At 42.5% G+C, this 21,953-nt stretch overlaps 1 protein-coding gene across 15 annotated transcripts in view; it reads right to left on the reverse strand.

The window, feature by feature from the left end:
- Positions 1-21,953, reverse strand: part of PSD3 (pleckstrin and Sec7 domain containing 3) — a 141,706-nt gene that overhangs the window by 39,861 nt on the left and 79,892 nt on the right. For all 15 annotated transcript variants that reach the window (XR_006177929.1, XR_006177936.1, XR_006177937.1 and 12 more), the window contains 4 exons: positions 14,382-14,575; positions 10,586-10,656; positions 4,401-4,558; positions 3,370-3,514 (listed from right to left, as the gene is read on the reverse strand). Coding sequence is in view for 5 of the 15 variants with exons in the window: in XM_042866137.1 (XP_042722071.1) it covers positions 3,370-3,514; positions 4,401-4,558; positions 10,586-10,656; positions 14,382-14,575 (568 nt within the window). In the remaining 10 variants the exon portion in view is untranslated. The remainder of the gene's footprint in view (positions 1-3,369; positions 3,515-4,400; positions 4,559-10,585; positions 10,657-14,381; positions 14,576-21,953) is intronic.

A 21,953-nucleotide genomic window follows, 5' to 3' on the forward strand; every position in this document is an offset into this window, starting at 1 on the left:
GTAAAGAAAAGTAAAAAGAGAACTTTTGCTTTATCTTAAATAATTTTAATTAGATTGATCAGACCTGTTTTCCCAAAGCTCTGTCCCCAGCAGCATTCTCAAAGGCATCCAAGTAAAGTGGCCAACTTTGCAGAAAAACTCAGCAGTGAGCAGATGCCACTGGGAAAGATAGCAAACTTGTCATCCCTTGCCTTGCTGAGAGCAACGGAAGCAGCTTGCTGCAGAGCGTTACTGACAACATGACACTTCTGCTCTAATACATTTTTTGGCAAATTAATTAAGGCTGTTACATGGAGTCGGACCAAGGGCAGAATGAGAAAAGCAAAGACCCTTGCCTTTTTTCCAGGACAGAAAGGATATGGCATCAGAGCCCATCCTTACGTTTCTACACTAGCAAATGCTCTCCAGTCTGTGGCTTTAATTTGTTCAGAACAATGCAATGTGTCCAGAAGAAGAGGGGCTGCTCTCTCCTAAAAAGGTATCTCATTTTACTAAGCTGCTTACTAGTGCTTATCCCACTGTGCAGTTGGAAAGAGTGAAGAGCTGCTACTCTCTCCTTTCTAATTTCCTTTATCATAATCCCAGGCCCACTCACTTCCTCCAGTCCATCTGTCAGCTAACCTTCCCTCAGCTCAGAAGGTTTCCAGCTCCTGCTGCATGGCCTTCTGGCCATCTCTATGCTTGGATTTAAAACTCTGTTTGATTTAGGTAAATCCAAAATATAGATACTACTGTGCAGACCTTAATGATCTAGTCAGTCATAACAGCAGGTAACACCTAGCTCAGTTACTAGACACTTACCCAGCCTCAGAAGAGAGGACTGCTGCCAGTAGTGTCCTAGTGGTGTGGATGTGCAGCTTGCAGCTTCAAGCCTATCTCAGACATACCTGCAATACACTATGAGTAACACCAAGGACTAAGCCTTTCAGCTCACATAATTTGAGCTGCAGAAAAGTGCAGAAAGGGGAAAAACTTCTACATAGGATGATAGCTGAGCCCCAGCTAATCTTGTGTTTCACTTTTTTACTTTCCAAGAAGACTGTAGAAGAAAATAAGTGGGTAATTTGCCTTGGTTTATACATGGGTAGGCTCAAACTGATCCCTACTGGCTTCCAGAAGTTGCTGTTGCTATTAGGAACTATCATGAACTCACTGTTCTTTCCTTAAGTGTCTAACCACTCTTTGTGCTAAATTACTGGTCTCAGGGACATCCTATTGCGGCGGGTTCTCTACTCTGATGACAGAAGGTCTTTGAGAAGCTCTTAATTTGGCAATTGTAATTTCTAGGGCAGCAGCCCTTTGGTGTATTTGTGTATATATTCACACCCCCAGGAAAAAAGGAAAACAAAGTTACTAAATCCTTTCTACACTGGCATTCCCTTATACACAGTTTTGTCACATCCCTCCAGGCTAACTGAGATCAGACATTAAAAGCAAAGCTGGTACAATGATTGCATGGAAATTGTCATATCCATCCTCCCTCCCTCAGCTATGTTACATTTCCACAGCATCTTCTGCCTGACCAGGAAGAGGCCCCTTGAAGAAGTACTGTGCATCATGATTCAGCCCACAGAATCCTAAACAGCAACCAGAGGCATTTGACAATTCATATTTTTTTGTCTGCCAAATAAGAAGCAGCCCGCTGGCAGCTTTTCCACACTGACAGATAAAAGCAGACATGCCTCTGCTTGTCTTTGAATTTATCTGCTTTGAACAGTTAACATTCTTCTGCCGTTAGCTAAAACAGCTTATCTTATTCCACTTTTTGTGCCTCCCTTTCTTCAAGACACAAACCACAGGGCTGTGTTCTATTTTATCTCTTTCCAGATTAAATAGAAACAGTGAGACTGGGAAACAATGTGCTAAATGGAACAATCACACAGAACAATGAGTAAAAATGCTTTTTTTGTGTGTCTGGGGGAAAATTATTGAAACCCCAGATAGTATATATAAAAAAGTATGCATGAGCAAAAGGACAAGTTATTATTATCCTGTATGAGACATGATTTAAACTTTAACCCAGAATAGAAGATGGAAAGTCGGTCACCACATCGTAAGAAGAAAGGCTACTGCCACAGAGCAGGAAAAAGCAGGGGCGACATAAAAAACACCCCCTTAGAGAAATGCAGATCATGAGATAATGGTTTCTAGGGAGTGTTGCTAGGCTATGAAGATGGCAAAAATGCATTTAAGAAGCAATCCAGCATGAGGAGATGACTTAAAAAGTTATAGCAGCTTACTCATAAAATTATATACCAACGATTGGGATCTCTCCCTTCTGCCACCTGATCAATGCAATGAGAAGTGGGTTCCTGCCAATGCAGGAGAAATTGCAGGCATGTACCACATCAAAGTACACAGAGCTACAGGTGCAAGCATCAGGCACAGCCAGGTTGAAAGAAGCAGGGGATGTTTGTTCATGCAAGAAGTATCAGAGCTATGAAACTCCCTGACACAGGTTGTTGCAGAACGTAAAAGCTTACACAATCATATGGGAAGACCAAGGATGTTCATGTGACAGTTAACAAACATATGAAAAGAACTTCCTCAGCCGATAAGGACCTCCAGAAAAGTATTAGAGGAAAAATAAAATTGATATTTGCCTGATGAATCATCTTTCACCCTTAACAATCGCAATAATCCAAATAATCAGAAATATGTTTATTTCCTTTGAAATCAGTGGTAATAAACACACTCATAAAAATAACACCAGTTTGATGGTATTTGAAATGTCCTTTGCAGGACTATATCCATGGGATGAAAATCCCATATCTGGTACTGGTTACACTAGTGACTCTTTCTTTTCATCAGAAATATAGAGGAATTATATTCAAGTATGTTCACTCATAGAATCATAGAATTGTTTGAGTTGTGAAGGACTTTTAGAGGTCACTTAGTCCAACACTTCTGCAAAGACCAAGGATATCGACAGGTAGATCAGGTTGCTCAGATCCTGTCCTGCCTGACCTTGACTGTCTCCAGAGATGGGGATTCAAACAACCACAGGTCATGTTTGAACCATGACTTCCCTGTTTGCTGAAAGGCTCCAGATAGCACCACATCTCAAACTGTCCCTCTAAGCTTAGATAAAGGGAATAACGGAGCAGCACTCAGTAGTGTTTTCTGATTTTCCCTTTGGACTGGGGAGCAAAATGCTTTTTCAGTGTCCTCTTTGGGCCAACTTAATTCTTCGTTCTCTCTACTCAGAATCTTGAATCAGGAAACAAACAGATCTACCTTCCTAGCAGATGTTCTGTTTTTCCTAGAAATACTTTTGTTGACAGGAGCAAAACAAAGTTAGGGACCACTTTCCAGACTCCCACCAGTCAAGAACAATCTCCATTACCAACCCTCTAGACAACAACTCACCTGAGATAGCTTTGTTGTGGTGGCTGGCAGGGGTGGCCGACTGAACTTCTTCTGGGAACCAATTGCTGCTGGAAATGGTGGTGCAGAGAAGACAGCTGCCACACAGTTAATCTTGTTGATCCAGGTCTGCATCTCTTCTTGGCTCCTGGAGGAAAAAACACATATCAAGCACTTGTTGATTCAGCCTCCTCTCCCTCTTTCCTACCCTTCCACTGGCACTTTCAAAGTGAGAGTAAGAAGAGTTGAACAGGTTTTAGAGTCTGCTGAGTCTTCTGTCTTTTGAGAGCGGTTAGTTTAGGTGCCTCATTCACAGGTTAGCTCATGAGTAAGTCCATAACTCACCCTAGCATGCATCTTTTCCTATTCCAAACCAAGTGCAACAAGGAACAGAGGCAGTCAACGCCCTGATTCAGACATCTGTCTTAAGTTTCATCTGTTCTGCAGATAAGATCTCCTAAGATCTCTAGGAGGTTCTATATGGATCTTGGTAGATAAGGGCTAATGCAAAAAAACCTGTGCATCAGTTTTCAATGCCAGAAACCAAAAGAAGGTCATCTGTTCTGTCTGCATATCACAGCCTGAAGAGCTTAATCAAATTATTCTTGTATTAAGTACTAACTTTGTTTCTAACCGAAGTGTATCTTCTAGAAAGATATCCGGCTAAGTCCTGATGACATCAGGAGACAGAATCCAAGACTGCCTTCGGTCATCTGTTAAAATGATTAATCACTCTGACTGTTCAAAGTTTGTGCCTTGTTTCCAAATTGAATTTCCTGCAGCTTCAGCTTCCAGCTGCTGCATCTTGTTATGCCTTTCTCAGCTAGATTAAAAAGCCTCTTAAAACCTGATATTTCTTTCTCATGAACTACTTGTGCACTCTAATCATATCACTACTTAATCTTATTTCTAATCATATAAACAGATTGAACCTTTTAAGCCTCTGCTTTAACCTGTCCAAGCATGAATTTAACCCTCCTTCAGAAATGCCTTCTTCCCTCAACTACTGGCACAAATCAGAAGAGAGCACTTACTGGGCTTGAAAAAGCAGGACACTCCAATCTGCTGTTTTAAGCTTGAGGACATTGGGTTTCTTCTCATAGTCTGTTGCCTTGGATGCCAGTGCATGATGCACACTAACTGCATTCTTCAGATCTTCCTCCGACAAAGCCTTTTCTGGCTTGTACTCATCCTACAGAAATTAGCAAGGAAAAATGACATCTTATTTCTCCACGTGCTACTCCTTTTCCCTTAACCTAAAGAAAAACCTTGTTGCATAGTGATGAAAAGCATTATTAAAGTACGTGGTCTCTCCAAAAGGAAGAGAAGTAGTTCCAAATCAGCAGTGGACTATTTGTCCTCACTTCAGGAATCCTTCACGGCCAGCTCTCCATCTCCACTACTCAACTGCTTATTCCTGCTGGAGTTCTCAATTTCCACAGCTCTACTTGTCCTTAACAGTGTAGAAGTCACCCTACCAATCTCCACAAAGCAAATACAGCAACATTCTTTAAATTTCTCTTTTGCTATGATGCTAGAGAGAAAACCTAGAAATGGCTGGTCTGCCAACACACTAACAGCCTTATGGATCCAGCACCATCACACAGTTCCTTTGCACATTTTCTACAATCCATATCTATCTTTAGTCTTTATTAAAGGAAAAAAAAAAAAAAAAAAAAATCCCTGGGGTTAACAGGCCAGGTTCTAGTTACACCACATTACACAACCCCTTTGGAAGCATAGATCTGTATGACCCACAGGAGGGAATACCTTTTCTGAGCAGGATCTGCAAATGGCAAGCACAGGATTGTTCAGGTTTGCAACATGGTACCACTCCCAGCAAATAATTAAAAACAGTGAGTCAAACTTCTCTGTGTTGCAGTTGTCTGCTGGGAGCAGTGTTTGATCTCCTGAGCAACAGGAGCTGGGCAAGTGCACAATAATTGCGTTGCCAGAAGTTCAATTTAAAGCACACTCCACTACAAATGGCTTCCCGAATATAAGAAAAGCCAGAAGCTTTTGAAGGAAAAGTTAATCATGAGCAGTCTTGTACAATGTTTCTCAAGGAAAGTAGCCAGCAACTGATTCTACATCTTTCCTTTGAAATGACTACGACTTCACCAGAAATCAGTGTCATCTAAAGCGACCTAGTATGATGGCCGCAAAACAAAAAAGTAATTCCCTGCAGGTGTCATAACTATTGATCCCTTCACTTGAACACAAGAGTTATGAGATGGAGTTTAGTGGACAACAGAGTACAGGACACAAATCATACAGAAGGGACAGCATTAGCTTAAACACTCAGCAAGGTACTTCTCTTGGAGAAAAGCTGCTTAAGATGCACGTTTTGAATTAATGGATTAATTTACATGGTTTATCTGCTGGTATACAGACAGGAGCTTCAACTGCTGAGGTCATCTGTGCTCTCATCAGTGAGGCTGGGTTTGCCTGGGGCTCCCCAGGATGAGTTTCAGGGAAAGACAGTCACCACCTGTGGTGACCACCATATCCCAGAAGGGAGGGCAAAACATCCCACTACTCTGCCAGTTTCCAGGCTAGTCCAGCTAGTTTAGGCCTAGAACCTGCTGCCAGTTAGACACTTCAGCAGTAAGCCAGGGAAGAAGCAGCTAACCAGCAATACCATCACAATCAACAGCTCCAACTGTATCACGGCAAGAGCACAGAGCTGAAAGGCAGAGAACTGTTGTGCTTATGTCCAAAGGGTAGTCTTCAGCTAATCACCTGTGACATAAGGAGTTTTCAATGCCTGACAGAGAGCTAAGGCAAATGCTCCTTTGCCCTCCTGGCTATAGGTCCTGCCAAGTCCCAGCAAGTACTGGACGGACCTTCCTATCATGAGACACTCTGCCTACTCCCATTGAGGACACTCTCTACCCCTTCTTCAAGGCAAATTTGTGAAGGTGTCTAGCTAAAGGGCAAGAACTAGAGAAGGCTGGCCAACATCTTGCCCAGCTCTATCTTGATGATGAAGGAAGCAAGCCTCCTCCTTCAAAAGTAGAAAAGTTGATTTCTTTAGTGGTTGCTCTGGAGGAAATGACTGGCTCCACTATCCAGGGAATGAGAAAAAAAATCAAGGCCAGGAAATGAACTTAGATCTCAGAGCATGATATTCTGGCTTTCCTCGAATTACTGCTTTGAGACAGTGCCAGCTACCACCATGCTTGGTTCCTCTCAGCTTTCTGTAAGATGAATCCGATGGCCACAACTCACTGGCGTCTAAATCTGTTCCAGAACAACTCCACATTTGGGTAGTCCCAGAAGCGGCACTGACTCAGAGTCCCTCCTTACTGACAGAGAGATTTTATTATGATCCTTGCTAATCCCACTGGATCAGATGGTTGCACTCTACCTTGACAGATGGGTCCCTGCCAGCTTCTCCAAAAGCAGTCATCAGCATACCACAAATGTCTACCAGTAGTTGGCCAGCCTAAGAGAAAACTGAAGGGACGTGGATGTGCTGTCAGAATTCTTCCTTTAAGACCTTCAACTCTTCTTAACTGGCAAGCAATGCTAGGGGCAAAGGAACATCCATATTTCATATGCCACCAAGGACAGCACATGTGCGAGCATCAGTGTGGAGGTGGAGCAGGAATGAAAGGCAGCTCACTAAAGTTAGACCAAATCAGTCGCAAGAAATACATAAGGAACCAGAAAGGAAATGTGACCTCAATATCAACTGAAATCTGCTGTGAATGTTGCACACAATGTAATTACATGCTGAATTCATCTTTCTCAGACTCCTAACAAATGACTTTTCTACATTCTGCTGACCCAGTTTCTAGATGGACACACATTCCTGCATCCTTTTCTGACACACCCAACTACAGCAGTCGGCTTTTTATCAGCCAAGGTATTCGTGAGTGGACACCTCTGGTCAACTCACATAATGGATGCAAAATCCTTTCAGAAAGTTTTGTGTCTGATCACTTTATACCCTTTATAGCCTTTCCCTTTTTTTTGGTAAGTTTTGACAAAGGAAACATATTTGATAATAACTACATAAAAATACCTGAAATCCCACAAGATTATAAAGTATCACATCAAAGAGTGAAGATTTTGCAAACCTCAGAGCAGAGTCAAAACACAAGGCCCACGTCCTGCACAGCTGCTCATATGCAATTTCTAGCAAGGAAGCGAGGGCAGCCTTCTGTCCTCTCCTTATAAGCCCCTTTTCTATACACACATCACATCCCATGTCGGTCTAGTGAAGAGACATTCTGTCAAGCTCCTACTTGGCTATTTCCTCTTGCTATAAACCGAAGGCAGGAAATTAGCCTTGGCCTGAGGATGTCCAGAGTCAGGGCCAACAGCCCAAACATGTCAAACCTCTAATTTTATATAATATTGTGCAGACATGTTTAGTTGGCTAATTGTGAATGCTTCCACTGAGCCCCTCCAGTGGCCTCTGTGCTCGCTAATTCAGAAACTCTCTCTCTCACAAATTACTCATTAAAAATAAAACAATATGCAGCACAGTAATTAGCACTGGAGCTGTTCCAATGAAACAAACAAACAAAAAAAAAGGGCACAGAGACAAGATTGCCCAGATAAACCTCCCTGTAAATCTCAAATGACCGCCGTTTAGGAACCACTCTCATCTATAGACTTCACAGCAAAATAAGAAGAATTAGTCTGCTATGCAAAGAGAATGGGAAGAGAATTGGGATCACGCTACCCACTGGGAGAATCACAGCTGTTACAAACTATTAATATTTATATTAGAGTAATGTCTTGAAGGAACAGCTGAGTTACAGATGAGCACAGAAAGTAACAGTGCATAGGCCTATACATTTATTTGTGGGCATACACAAGTGAGATTTCTCTCTCTCTGCTTGAATAGTACTCAGTGCAATGAAACTATCATCACAGCTTTGAGAGACAGAGGGAAATCTTGTAAATGCATATGGGTATGCATCCTGCCCTGCAGCACTGCATAATTAGGAGAGAAGGGAAACAGAGAGAAGGAAATCCCTTGCTCGTAACTACCACCATAGTTCTTCATTTCTACACAGAAATCAAGCTGCTCTAAAATCCTCCTCAACTTCATGAAATTGGGATAATTTCTGTCTCCCAGTATATTGCAGAAGGAAACAATAATTCATCAGCACTTACTATCTCTAAACTTGGTCTAGCCATATATTTTAAAACCCTACCATTGCCAACTTCCACAATAGCATATTCCCAACAATGCAAGATTTATTTCAGGGCTGGACCAAAGCCCTGCTGGACCTTCTGGAGCTGAAGAGAAATCAGAGGATGTTTCACTGATGCTGCATGAGGCACTGCTGCTGAGCAGGGGTCACAGGCACCCTCGGGAGGCTCACAGCTGCCCCATCACTCAGGGAATGAGTCACTTCCCATCAGACCTCTCTGTCAACCTTTCTAGCGCTGAATTAAAAGTCTAGCTTGTCCCTTGCTACAGCTTCAGTGAAAGTGGATTCAGGGCTATGTGGGAGAGCACTACTTTGCAGAGTAACCATCTTGTAATCACTGAACTCAAGTGCCATGACAAATGCAAGATGCACAACTGAAAAACAAATGAGAGCAAGAACGCCACCAATGTATTTGTTCTGCAAAAGTGTAGCCAGATGTGAAATCACTCTCATGCTTACCAAGAGATGGAAGGTGACAGTGGGGAGAGCAACCTTCTGCAGAAAATCTGCATGATACATCAACATCTGTAAATTTTGTCTAAGTGTTTCTAACTAATATTACAGTGACACTTACAGAAGTTTTTAATTAAGACTCTAAAATGGACAGCACCTCCACTTCTTCCCCTTGAAAGCTTATTTAATCCCCCTCAAGGATCAAATAAAAAATTAATTCATATGCTATGGACAGGAACCTTCTCACTTCTTAGGGAACCATCCAGTCTTTTCAGATAAATGCTAAACATGACTCATTTCAGAAATCAAAGCAGCTGACTGCAATTCACTCAAGAAAGTGAAAATGCAAGCCTGCCATATAGACCATTTTAATAAAATCTGAAGCTGCTGCCAGGAAAAGAACCAGAGGGAAGGCTTAGCTGCAGTTCAAGACATTTGGTTCTAGTCTCTCACACTGGCTTTGGAGCATGTAACACACAACTGTCAGCCCAAACCTTTCCTCCTGCCTCCAGATTTTCGGTCTGCTTCGGCACTTCAGCCCTGTCAAACAGGCATTGAGCACAGACCAGCCACCTCATCAACCCTGTGCTGTAAGAAATGGATCCAATTTATCATGGATCCAATACACCATGCTGCTTCTGAAGAAAACAATAACATCAGAAACCCAGAACAAAGAAGGAGGAAATAACAGTATGCACTTGCACTCTTTACAGTTGCAAAACACAGTGGAAATGCAGAAACACTTTCAGCAGAGCATATTTCTACAACGCAGAGCAACCTGGACAGAACTCACCTATATCAAGAACATTACACTTACGGCAGGAGACACAAAGGCTTCAAAATCTACAAACTGACAAAATTTGATTCTCTCAGTTCTTGCTCATATATTCCATCTCACTTTCCAAGAGAAGTTTCAGTTTAAAAAAGCTTATAGTTAAAGCTGTATTACAATCAAGCTTGCGCCAAAAGACTTGAAGGGTTTGAAGCTGACGTTTTTTTTAGACTTCTTGCTGGCAGAGAGTAAAATTTTTTTAGAAATAAGTGTTTTATCCTGCTTTGGAAAAAAAATGGTATCCTCCAATTCTGCTATGGAGCATAAGCTGCAGATTCCTACCAAGATCAAGCTGCTGTTAAACTGTTTTGCAGCTGCTCTTGCAGTCACTGCAGAAAAGTGTACTGTGAAAAGACTGGAAAGGAGGACAGCCTCATAGGAGGTGAAGTCATACAGATAAACTGCAGTGTTAAAAGCAGCCCAGAGGAATCTGTGCAAGACACAGAGAGATGATGCTGTCTTAGCTTGTGAAGCTAGCTATTTTGTCAGTCATGAGTGACAGTGATGGCATAAACTGGAATTGACAAGGTGCACATCTGGATAGTGACAGTGAGACTGAATTTGAAACTGAAAAATGGAGGACCACGGTAATAAAAGAATTCACATCTCAGTGTGCGTGTAAACAGGATGGGGCACAAAGAGAGCAGATACACTGCTGGTCAGAGGGAAAGGAACCTGGAGATGGGCTGTGAGAGTGGAGAGGATGCCTGCTGCTTTATCCCCCTTCAATAAGTTTCCAAAAGATAGTGATTTCTCCTACCTTTTGCAAGTACAAGACTGTTCCCTTCAGCACAGCATAAAAGGTTTTCCAGCCTCGCTTTCCCCAGGGAGCTGCAAAGAAAACAAATGAAAACCCATTTAACTCAGATCCATTTTTACACTTTGTCTAGGCAACAGGAGAGTTACATTAGTCCTGTGTAAAACCTCCTTTGTACTCTCGTTTTCAAAGGACAATGCAACTCAGCCTGCACAGTGCCTGAAAATACCTGCTGTAAGGTAGAGTAAAACAACCCTGAAGACAGCACTAGACTGGATCAGAAGGGAACAGGAGCAATGCAGAAAGCAGGCCTGAGAGATCTGGTCTTTCTGCTCTGGCACTGACACTGCTCCTATACTGTTAGGTCTGAGGTTTGTACAGTGGTGATGTTTTTAGTAGGAAACACCCTTTCTCCACGTCAAAGCAGGTCGCAGCCACTGCTCAGAATCAGTGCGACATTGCCCAAAAAGCAATGCTTCCCAAGAGCATCCTTTCTTCTTGCAACTGCTGTTCACCCAAGTGGGCACTGAGTGGTCAGATGCCTGCTTCATTCTATCCCTTTTTTCCACAGTTGTTGGGAAAGCCAAAGGGGAAGCAGAAAGGAGCCAAATCAAAAATCACCTCTCAAGAAACCTGAAGTAACACTGAAGAGCATCACAAAAGCAACACATCCAACCTATAAATTCATAGAGACAAGAAAAAGAGGAAAAAAAAAAAAAAAAAAGAGAGTTGTAGGGAGAAAAAGTATGAAAGCTCCAGTCTGAAATTCAGCTGTGGTACAGGGAAAGAAGGCATGTGCTGTACAGTCACAGAGACAGAGACCAGAAGCATGCATTGAAGTTCACTCTCCACCAAGTACACACCAGTGACCAACATCCATTTGTATATATATTAAATACTGCAATTAATAGCTTGTACATGACTAAAGCATCACCCTGAAAAAGGAATCCCATTCTGATCTGACCAAGTGGCAGTGAAAAAGTTGTTACTCATTTGCTCCAGAAGTTAATCACTCGCATCTCACACAGTGGACATTATTCCTACTTGTATTATGCAACAAATAGAATTTCACTTTAGAAATCTTTACATAAATTAAGCTGTCCTGAATTACAACAGTGTGTTAGGATACTTATAAAGACAAAAGCTGCTGTTGCAGGCATCCTGGTTGGGCAGATTCCTCACGTTTTCATAAAGCTATATCACAGAATATGTTGGTTTGGAAGGGACCTTAAAGCCCACCAAGCCCCAACCCCATGCTGTGGGCAGGGCTGCCCACACCAGCTCAGCTGCCCAGGGCCCCATCCAACCTGGCCTTGAACACCTTCAGGGATGGGGCACCACAGCTTCTCTGGGCAGCTGTGCCAGGGCCTCACCACCCCGAGTAATGAGTTTTTTCCTAACATCCAACCTAAATCTCCCCTTTTAATTTAAAGCCATTCTCATCCTATCACTATTAGGCCATGTAAAAAGTCACTCCCACTCCTGCTTATAAGCTCCCTTTAGGTACTTGAATGCCACAAGAACATTGTGGATGAGTAAGAGCATTGTGGAAGAGCACTGTGGAACCTTCTCTTCTGCAGTCTGAAAAAGCCCAGTTCCCTCCGCCTTCCTTCACAGGAGAGGTGCTCCAGCCCTCTGATCATCTTTGCAGCCCTCTTCTGGACCTGCTACAACACATCCCCACCCTTCTTGTGCTGGGAACCCCAGGCCTGGACACTGTACTGCAGACGGGGCCTCACGAGGGCAGAACAGAGAGGGACAACTCCCTCCCCCTCTCTGCTTCTACCCCTCTGCTGATGCAGCCCAGGAAACTTTCAGCCTTCCAGGCTGCAAGTAGTGCACACTGCTGACTCATGTACAGTTTCTCCATTTACCAAAACTCTCAAGTCTTTCTCCGCAGGGCTCTTCATTGCGAATTCTTCTTCCAGTCTGTACACAGATCTGGGACTGCCCCAACCCAAGGGCAGCACCTTGCACCTGGCCTTGTTGAACATCATTTGTTTCACATGGGCCTACTTTTCAAGCCTGCAGAGGTCTCTGTGGATGGCACTCCTTCCCAGTGTATTACCAACAGCACCACTCAGATTAGCGTTGTCTGCAAATATGCTGAGGGTGCACTTGATCCCACTGGCCGCATCATTGATAAAGATGTCGAAGAGCACCAGTTCCAAGACTGACCCTTGAGGGACATCACTCATGACTGGCCTTCACATGGAAATCTGTTAACCACAACCCTCTGGCTGCAAACATCCAACCAATTCTCTACCCACTCTTCAAATCCTTCTCTCTCCAATTTAGAGATAAAGATGTGATGTGGGATCATGTCAAAGGCTTTGTAGAAGTCCAGGTAGATAATATCCGTTGCCCTTTCTTAGTTCACTGATGCTATTTTTCTATCACAGAAGGATACCAGATTGGTCAGATATAATCTGCTACTGGTGAAGCTGTGCTGGCTGTCAAAGATCACCTGTTCATCTTGCATGTGCCTTAACACAGCTTCTAGATCTGTTCTGTGATCTTCTCAGGCCCAAGGGTATGGCTTACAGGTCTGTAATTTCCCAGGACTTCCTCTCTACAACTGGCTTTTATTCATTAAAGGATTATCTCAAAAATGCCAACATTCAATGAGCTGAATAATGAGTGATTCTGAATATTTGTAATTAAACAAATTAATCATGGCAACCATACATAATTATTTATTAAGGTTAAATAAACAAATTTAATAAAGAAGAACCTACTCACAACATCCACTCATCACAAAGAATGAGGTCAGTTTGATCACATCACCACCACTTGAATTCAGCTGTACTAGCTGTACTAGCCTCCACGTTGAAAACACAGTCCTTCAAACGTACCTTCTAAAATACACTAGCACAACATGCAAGTGCAAAACCATTTAGCTTAACTAGATAGAGTTGCAGTTACTGAAAACTAATCACAAAGTCAGGATTCTCTTTTCTCTTCACGATTCACCCCAGAAGTATGAACCATTAGTACTGATCTTCAACAATAAATGGGAAAAATACAGGTGTCCTGAGTAGCCTCTGCTGTTTCTAAGACTCTTACTAGAAAACAAGCAACTGAAGATAACCAAACAACAAAATGCATGCAGGCAAATCAAACACCTGTGATAATTACTGCTCCAAGAATGGAAGTAGGACAAGAAAGACAAAGGTTAATTAAAAGTAAATAAGAAACACAGCAGGCTTATTACAAAGAATATTTACAAAGACTATTTATGAAACTGCATGGCATAATTCTTGATGTTACCAAACACTGCTAGACTTGACAGAATTGTGACCCAAGAGCAGGAAAGGAGGGAACACTTAGAGGATCTTCCAAGCAGAGATGAACAACATTTTTTTAAAGACAGAAGTAGAGGAGAGGGGAGATTTGAAACAGCCTGGTACCACACGAGGAAAAGGAGAATTATCAAAACACTATTGAATAGATGTAATTCACTTGAAATTGTTTTCTCTTCTATAAACCATGAGATCCATTTTCGTTGAGCACAAAAGATTCATGCTGCTTTGCTGTACCACATTACTCAATAGGCACATGCATTAGATCTGATGCAAATGGAACTGAACATTATAAATCCTGGCCTGATAGTGAGAGTGTGATAATCCAATTGCTGGGTTGTTTGTTATTGCTGCAATTTTCCTTAATGAAGCAGCACTATTCACCTTGAAAAGCAAACAGTCTCATCCTAAGTGGTACAGCGGAGAGATTACAAGGAAGAGAGATACGATGTTACACAGGGAAGAGAGTTATAATGTTACATGTGAAGGATACTTACTTTTCTTTCCATCCATATCTGCATGGATTTTCCGAGCCAGAAATCCAGTTTTATACACAGCAGCATTGGGGTCATGAGGGATGTCCAGGAATGGGTTATTAGAGTTTCCAATCCGACTTACAGCCTTCGTCTGGTTCCCATTATCTTTTTCATCTGTACCATCTGAATGAGGTTTTTTTTTCTCTTCTTCATCCCTTAATGAGTAATGAAATATGAGAATGAATGAGCAACTGACCAGCAAGGTTTCATTTTAGTAAATCTTGCATGCTCCTTGCCAAAACTTACCCCTCTCTTCATAGGGAACCTTATGTAAGAGAAACCCAGATGTACACTATAACATAGACAAATTGTAAGCAAAGCATCAACATCATTACAAGCAAAGTTAATCGACTTCACCAGAACAGCCTACAGCTGTAGGAGCTGAATTTTAAAGAATGGCCAAGATTGCCTTTTATATTTCTAAAAGACAGGCTTTCTAAAGTGCTCTATGTCCTACAGCTTCACTTATTTTTATTTCCACTTATCTGAGTGCTATAATAGAAAACAGTTGCCTGCAACGTTCTCCTGAAAAACCTTTGATTTCTTCAAGTATTCACATGTAGATGAGAAACATTAGATTACTAGAGATACCAGGACTTATTCCTTAACTTCACACATGATACACAGGCTCTACTCTCTTTTCTTCAATTTCCTCCATAGACTAGCATAAAAGCATTAAATTAAAAATAAAAACTACAGCTGGTGAATTGTCTTATCTGTATCTTAGAAACAGAATGCTGCTCAAAACGTTACTTATTAGTACAGTGTACTCAACACAGCCCTTGGGAATAACAAGGCGATCTATTTCAGCAAGTCACAAGCACTGCCCAGATAATGAACGCCTTCTTGCTTGTCAGCCAAGAGCAAAAAGGATAAGTTAACATAAAAAACAAAGGATGTCCATGTTGTTTTCAGAGAACAATCGGTCACTGGATCTAGGTGGATAGTGCATCTGGAGGAATCATGGCTAGTGTCAGATTACAGTACAGCCCAGTCTCTTTTGAAGTCCCTGCACGTTTCTTTCCAGTTGACTGACAAAGGTGCACCAAGTAGGCTGAAAAGTTGGTAACTGAAGGATATGGTAGCAGTGTTTCTCCTAAATCCAGCATCTGACAAAAAAAGGTCATTAATGCTTGAGTGCAATGATAGCTACTTGAGACGGAAAGTGAAAATCTGCAGCATTTCACTGGACCCAAATGATCTGCACAGATGGCAAACTACGTAACCCAAAGCAGAACTTCAAATGTGCATATGTACACAGTCGTGCATCAGACAGGGGGTATCAAGGCATGTATCAGTCTCCTTCTGGGACATGCTGCAATCATGGTCTGCAAATGACCATCCAAAGAAACATCCTCCAAGACACTGCAGGTACAGCGATCATCTGTGACATCCCAACCCTTGCTGAAATGGTTTCCTACGGAATTTAGTCTGAAGCAATACCTAGGCAATGGACTGTTATAATAACAAGGAAAACAAATCCAGAGGCACAGGTGAAATCTATCAGCAGTATGGATATGAGTGCTACACATTCAGCCAGAGAGCAACAGAAAGGTCCTAAGTATTTGATTCAGTTGTAGAGATGTAGGTAGTGGTGCACTATATGTAATCATGATGTTGGCTGGCAAAATCTTCTGATTAGTAAGGGGAATAAAACTTCTATTGGAAAACCAGATTCCTGAAAGAGAACACCAGTTCTTCCATCTTCTAGCCTATCAATACATGTGTTCCTACTCCAGAACAAAGAGAGATGCAATAAACCTGTTGGTCAAAGCAATAGAACTTTGTGCAGAGTTCTGCTGAAGCCCTGTCCCAAGTTAAAAAAATATAGGAATTCCTGATAATTTTGACTGTCCCCATCTTTCCTCTCCTGTTTTGACTAGCTGGCGGCAAGGCCAGACCACTGTGACAAATACTTCTTATATCTGGCCATTTCAGGAGTACATTCTCTCAATACAAGTCTCTGTGTACTTCACAGTGCCTAGACTAAAATCTTCTGTAGGGCACTAGCACTCAGGCTTGTGAATTCTGGGATCTCAGACAAGGATAAAGTGGATTTCTCCTTGTCAGCTTACAATTTTTTGGAATGCACTATCTTCTTTCGGTCCATGGGAGCACATTGTCCTATACAGATCCTGTCCTGTGGGAATGTACTTGCACCCTTATGCAAGCAACTACAGGAGTTGTGACCAGTAGGGATCCTAGCCAGCGCTATTGCTGGGAGTGCTCTCAAAGTCAGCACCTCTAGGGATGCTAATAAGCAGGAATTCTTTATAAGACAACTGAAGATGGAACAGACAAGGATAAAATACTATCTGCTGTCCTGCCTACTGGACAGGGAACAGGCCTTAAAATGGTCCTTCAAGCTGTCACTAAAAATGGGACATCTTTGAGACTCAGAAGCCTATCACACACCCGAGAGCTAAATGTTCTGATTGTTTGGAGGTCAAGACATATAAGCAAGTCCATCAGGTGCAGCGAAGGGAACAACAGAGGTAGAGGGACTCATTACAGAGGACATGAAAGAATGGAAGAACAGCTGATTAGCCTCTCCATGGGCTCCGGGACTCATTTCTTCAAATGTTTCATGTTACTTCAGTGGTTAAGCATAAGAAGAAAGCAGGACTGGGAGCAGTTTCAAAGCAGTAGAACTGTTCAGGTAATGTATTCGGTCACACACCCTCAAAAATTAGAATAGGACTGGTCAGGAATGGAGTCAACTGGGGACTGATACAAGCATGTACCCCTACATAAACTAGTCAGCAAAAAAGGTGATAAACAGCTGTAAAAATCACAGACTGGTAGGGGTTGGAAAGGACCTCTGAAGATCACAGACCCCGCAAGCAGGTTCTCCAAAGTAGGTTACTCAGGAAATCACCCATGTAAGTTTTGAATACCTCCAGAGACAGAGACTCCACAACCTCTATGGACAGTCTGTTACATGTTCTGTCATCCCCACAGTAAGTAAGTCTTTTCATATTCATATGGAACTTCTTGTATTCTAGTCTGTGCCTGTTGTACCTTGTCCTACTGCTGGGCATCACCGAAGAGAGATAGTCCCCATATTCTGACTCCTGCCCTTCAGATATTTTAAGTGCTGATAAGATCCCTTTCTCAGCCTTCTCCAGACTAAAGAGTCCCAGGTTTCTCAGCCTTTTCTCATACAGGGGATGCTCCAGGCCCTTAATCATCTTTGTAACCCTCTGCTGAACTCTCTCCAGTAGCTCCCCTTCTTTCTTGTTCTGGGGAGTGCCCAGAAATGGATACAGTACTCCACATGTGGCCTCCCCAGGGCAAAGCCGATGTGGAGTGTCACCTTTCTCAACCTGACAACTGCACGCTTTTTAATAATACCATAGTCTTTCTTGGCCACAAGGGCATACTGCTGGCTCATGGCCAAACTGTTGTTCACCAGGACACTCAAGTCCTTCTCTGCTTTATTCCAGCAGGTCAGTCCCTAGCCTGTACTGGTGCAGTTATTCCTCCACAGGTGCAAAACTCTACACTTGCTCTTGTTGAACCTCATCAGGCTCCTCCCCACTCAACTCACTAGTCTGCTCAGTCTTACAGGATGGTAGCACAGCCTTCTGATCTGTCAGCTCCCTGACAGATCCCTGATTTGTATCATCAACAAAGTTACTGAGAGCAGACTCTATCTCTTTGCCCCAGCCACTAATGAAAATGTTGAACAAGAACAGATTCAGTACCAATCCCTGAGGAACATGCTAGCTACAGGCTTCCAACTAGACCCTATACCACTGATCACAACCCTTTGAGCTCTGCCAGGCAGATAGTTTTCAATCCACCTCACTGACCACTCATCTATACCACACTTCCTAAACTTATCTACAAGGATGTTGTGAGAGACAGCGTCAAAAATCTTGCTGAAATTGAGGTACATAACATCCACTGCTCTACCCTCACCTAACCTGGTGATCTGGTGATGACGTTGTAGAAAGTTACCAGGTTGGTCAAGCATGATTTCTGCTTGGTGAATGTTAACTACTCCTGATCATCTTCTCCCACTTGCTTGGAGATGACATCCAGAATAAGCTGTATCATTACCAATATGCTGTGAAGAAATCAGGATGATTAGCCTGTAGTTTCCCAGGTTCTCTTTCTTGTCCTTTTGGAAAACTGGAGTGACACTAGCTGTCCTCCACTTCTGAGGCACCTCTCCCATTCTTTATGACTTTTCACAGAGTATGTGTAATGGCTCAGCACACTCAGCACTAATGACTGCATCCCATTAGGGTCGACTGAACTGTGTTTCAAGTTTGCTTGGATCATCTCTGATCAGATACTCCTTAACCAAGGTAAAGACTTCCTTTCTCCAGACTCTTTTATGGTGACAAGGGTCTGGAATTCTCAAGAAGCAGTCTTAGCAGTAAAGCAAAGAAAGCATTGAGTAGCTCTGCCTTCTCCATTCTCAGTGTACCCACCTCAATAAGCAGTCGGCCCACATTTTTCCTAGTCTTCCTTTTGCTACTGACATAAAAAAGGCTCTCTTGTCCTTGGTTTTGCTCATTAGATATAATTCCAAGTGGGCCATAGCCCTCCTTGTGGCATCCCTGCAAGCCCTGGCAATATTCCTACATTCCAAGTGGCCAGACCCCTTTTCTTCATTCCATAGACTTTCTTCTTCCATTTGAGTTTTTCCATGAGTTCATTGCTCATCCACAGAGCTCTCCCGCAACTTTTGTAGGATTTCTTACTCTTAGGGATGCGCCGATCTTGAGGGTGGAAGAAGTGCTGCTTGAATGTCAACCAATTCTCCTAGGTCCCTTTACCTTCCAGTGCTCTAGCCCATGGGATACCTCCAAGTAGGCCACTGAAGTGGTCAGAGATGGCACTCCCGACGTCCAGGGCTGCAATCCCACTTAACTGCCTTCTTTCTTCCACTTAAGATCCTGAACTCAACTATCTCATGGTCGCTAAATGCGAGGTTCCCCACAGCCTTCATGTTCCCAACCAATCTTTCCTTGTTTGTAAGAACAAGTTCCAGTAGCACACCTCTCCTCGCTGGCTCTTCCACTACTTTTATTATGAAGCTATTTTCCACATACTACTGGAACCTCCTGTACTATGCATCCCTGGCAATGTTGCTTTTCCAGCAGGTATCAGGGTGACTGAAGTTTCCCATGAGAACCAGAGCATGCAATTGTGAGGCTACTTTCAGCTGCTTGAAGAAAGCAGCTCATCAACTCACCTCATCAACTTCTTCCTTCTGATCAGGTGGCCTGTAATAAACACCCACAACAGCATCACCCATATGAGCCTGCCCCATAATTCTGACCCACAAGCTCTCCACGTGTTTGTCATTCATCCCTAGGCAGAGCTGGATATGTTCTAGATGCTGTCTCATATAGTGACTCCCCCATCTCACCTTGCTGGACTTTTTTTTCCCCTAAAAAGTATGTAGTCACCCCTGACAGCATTCCAATCATGCAAGTTCCCCTATGTCTCCATGACTGCAGTGGCAAACACATTCTAAGTATACCTGTTTATTACCCATGCTGCATTCACTGGTATATAAAGCTCTTCAGAAACGAAAAGGGAGCAGAGGGCACATATTTCTCTAGAGAGATTCAAGAGGATCCCCGATAACACACCCTTGAGGTGGTTGTCCTTCTGGCTTATGTTATGGGAAGCAGCTAAGAAACATCGGTCACTGTTTTTTTGGCCTGGATCATTTCCCATACTCATGTAAGGCTGACATGTTCTTGTAGGGCTGTACAAAACATAATTCCTTTGAAGAACAGTCCAAAAATGGATAGGCTGTAATGAAGATATGTTAAACCGAGTTTACTCTGCACCAGCTTTAGGGTATGGTTGTAAGAAGGAATAGGTGCAGAAAATTCAGCTGGCCTGTGGATACATACACCTGAAAACTGATCTTTTCTTGAAATTCTAGATTGTGAAGGGTAAAACTACTTCCTTAATCTCAGAAGGCTCTCAGAGATTATTCAAGTCATGTACTGTCCCTAGCTTGAAGGTCTTTTGTGATGCAGATAACAGTCAACATCTAGTGTCTCTATGCAAGTGTACTCCAAGTCATGCATCTATTATCACACAGGCAGTGATGACATCCCTGTCAAAGCCAAGCTCAATGCCTTAATACAAGATACGGAATAATCTTTGTGCCTTTGGGTGAAAATGCTGGTTCTAACACAGATTTCATTAGCAAGATATTATCATGAAGTCTGCAAGAACGTGAAGAGGTTTTAAGTCCTTTCTGTCCCTCCCAGCAGAGGGATATCATTCCAGGCTCTGGGCCAGGAACTGATACCTCTGGTGAACTTCTCTGAGGACTGAAAGAGGCTAATGGTTGTAAATCCTCTTGTGGAGGCTAAGGATGGTAAGCGACTACTATAATCTCAGCTTGGCAGAATACTGGTGACAAGAAAAGGCTTCTAATAGTGCTTCTCCAAGACACTCCCTATGGTAACTGACATCTGCAAAAGGAAGAGCTTAAGCTTCATCTTCCTTTATATTATCTCCTTGGAAAAGGATCTGCAGACAGAACAATAAATCATACCGCTGGTTTCTCTTGAGAACCAGCACAACCAAAGCAACAATCTGCTTGTTCTCCCTTTTGAAGATGCTGAATTGAAAGAGTAGTTTTCTTTCCCACATGCTTGATCTTAGAACAACCATAGAAAATGCCTGCCTCTTAAAAACAGTTTTGAAACATATCCAGAAATAAAGATGCTGCCATACAACGTGGTTTTGGGGTCTTGGAGGAAAACAACATCCACTTTTATCAGTAACAAAAACACTTCTGAACTGCTCTGTAGCCTGATTTGAGGATCTGCCTTAGAAAATACTTTCAACAGGAAAGATATGGTCAAACCTTCCATTTTTCTTCTCATTTGTTCAAGTAGAAAACTTACATGACATGGCTAGGCAAAAGACTGACCACATTAATTTAAAAGAATTACATCAAATTTAAAAGAATATTCATATTTGTAGCATATAATTATACAAAACTGTTGGATGGATAACTTTACAATCAGGAGCTTGACTTAAGAAACCAGTGGAAAGAAGTTTCCAATGGCATATTTCCCAAATAGAGGACAGAAGAAAAGAGAGCTGTATGGGAACTGCTGAATCACGGCCTGAACCTCTGATTGATCACCCGAGGCGAGCAATGAGTCAGCCACAGGAGCACAGGTGAAGGCAATTCACCTGTGCTGCCAGAAGGGGTGGAGCCTAATTGTACAAGAGCCAAGCAGCCACCACTTGACTTGTCTATAAAATCAATTAGTTTGCAAACAGAAAACATCCTAGACATTGAGGGGGAAAAAAAAAAAAAAAAAGGCAGTCATAACGGGGAGAGATTTCTGGATTTCACCTAGAAAAAGTTGAGGTTCAACACAGATGTCATAACAACAGCCCATCTCAGCATTCCAGTTTGTAACAGGAAACTCAGAAGTAATTCGGCAGAAACCTTTTTCCATAGCCTTGTTCTTCTCCAGTATTACTGTCTCAAAGTAATACCAAAAAACCTATTTCTGTCTAGCTCAAAGGAGT

This window comes from Lagopus leucura, unplaced genomic scaffold (genome assembly GCF_019238085.1).
Source record: "Lagopus leucura isolate 7727_CA_CO unplaced genomic scaffold, USGS_WTPT01 Super-Scaffold_810, whole genome shotgun sequence".
Classification (NCBI taxonomy): Eukaryota; Metazoa; Chordata; class Aves; order Galliformes; family Phasianidae; genus Lagopus; species Lagopus leucura.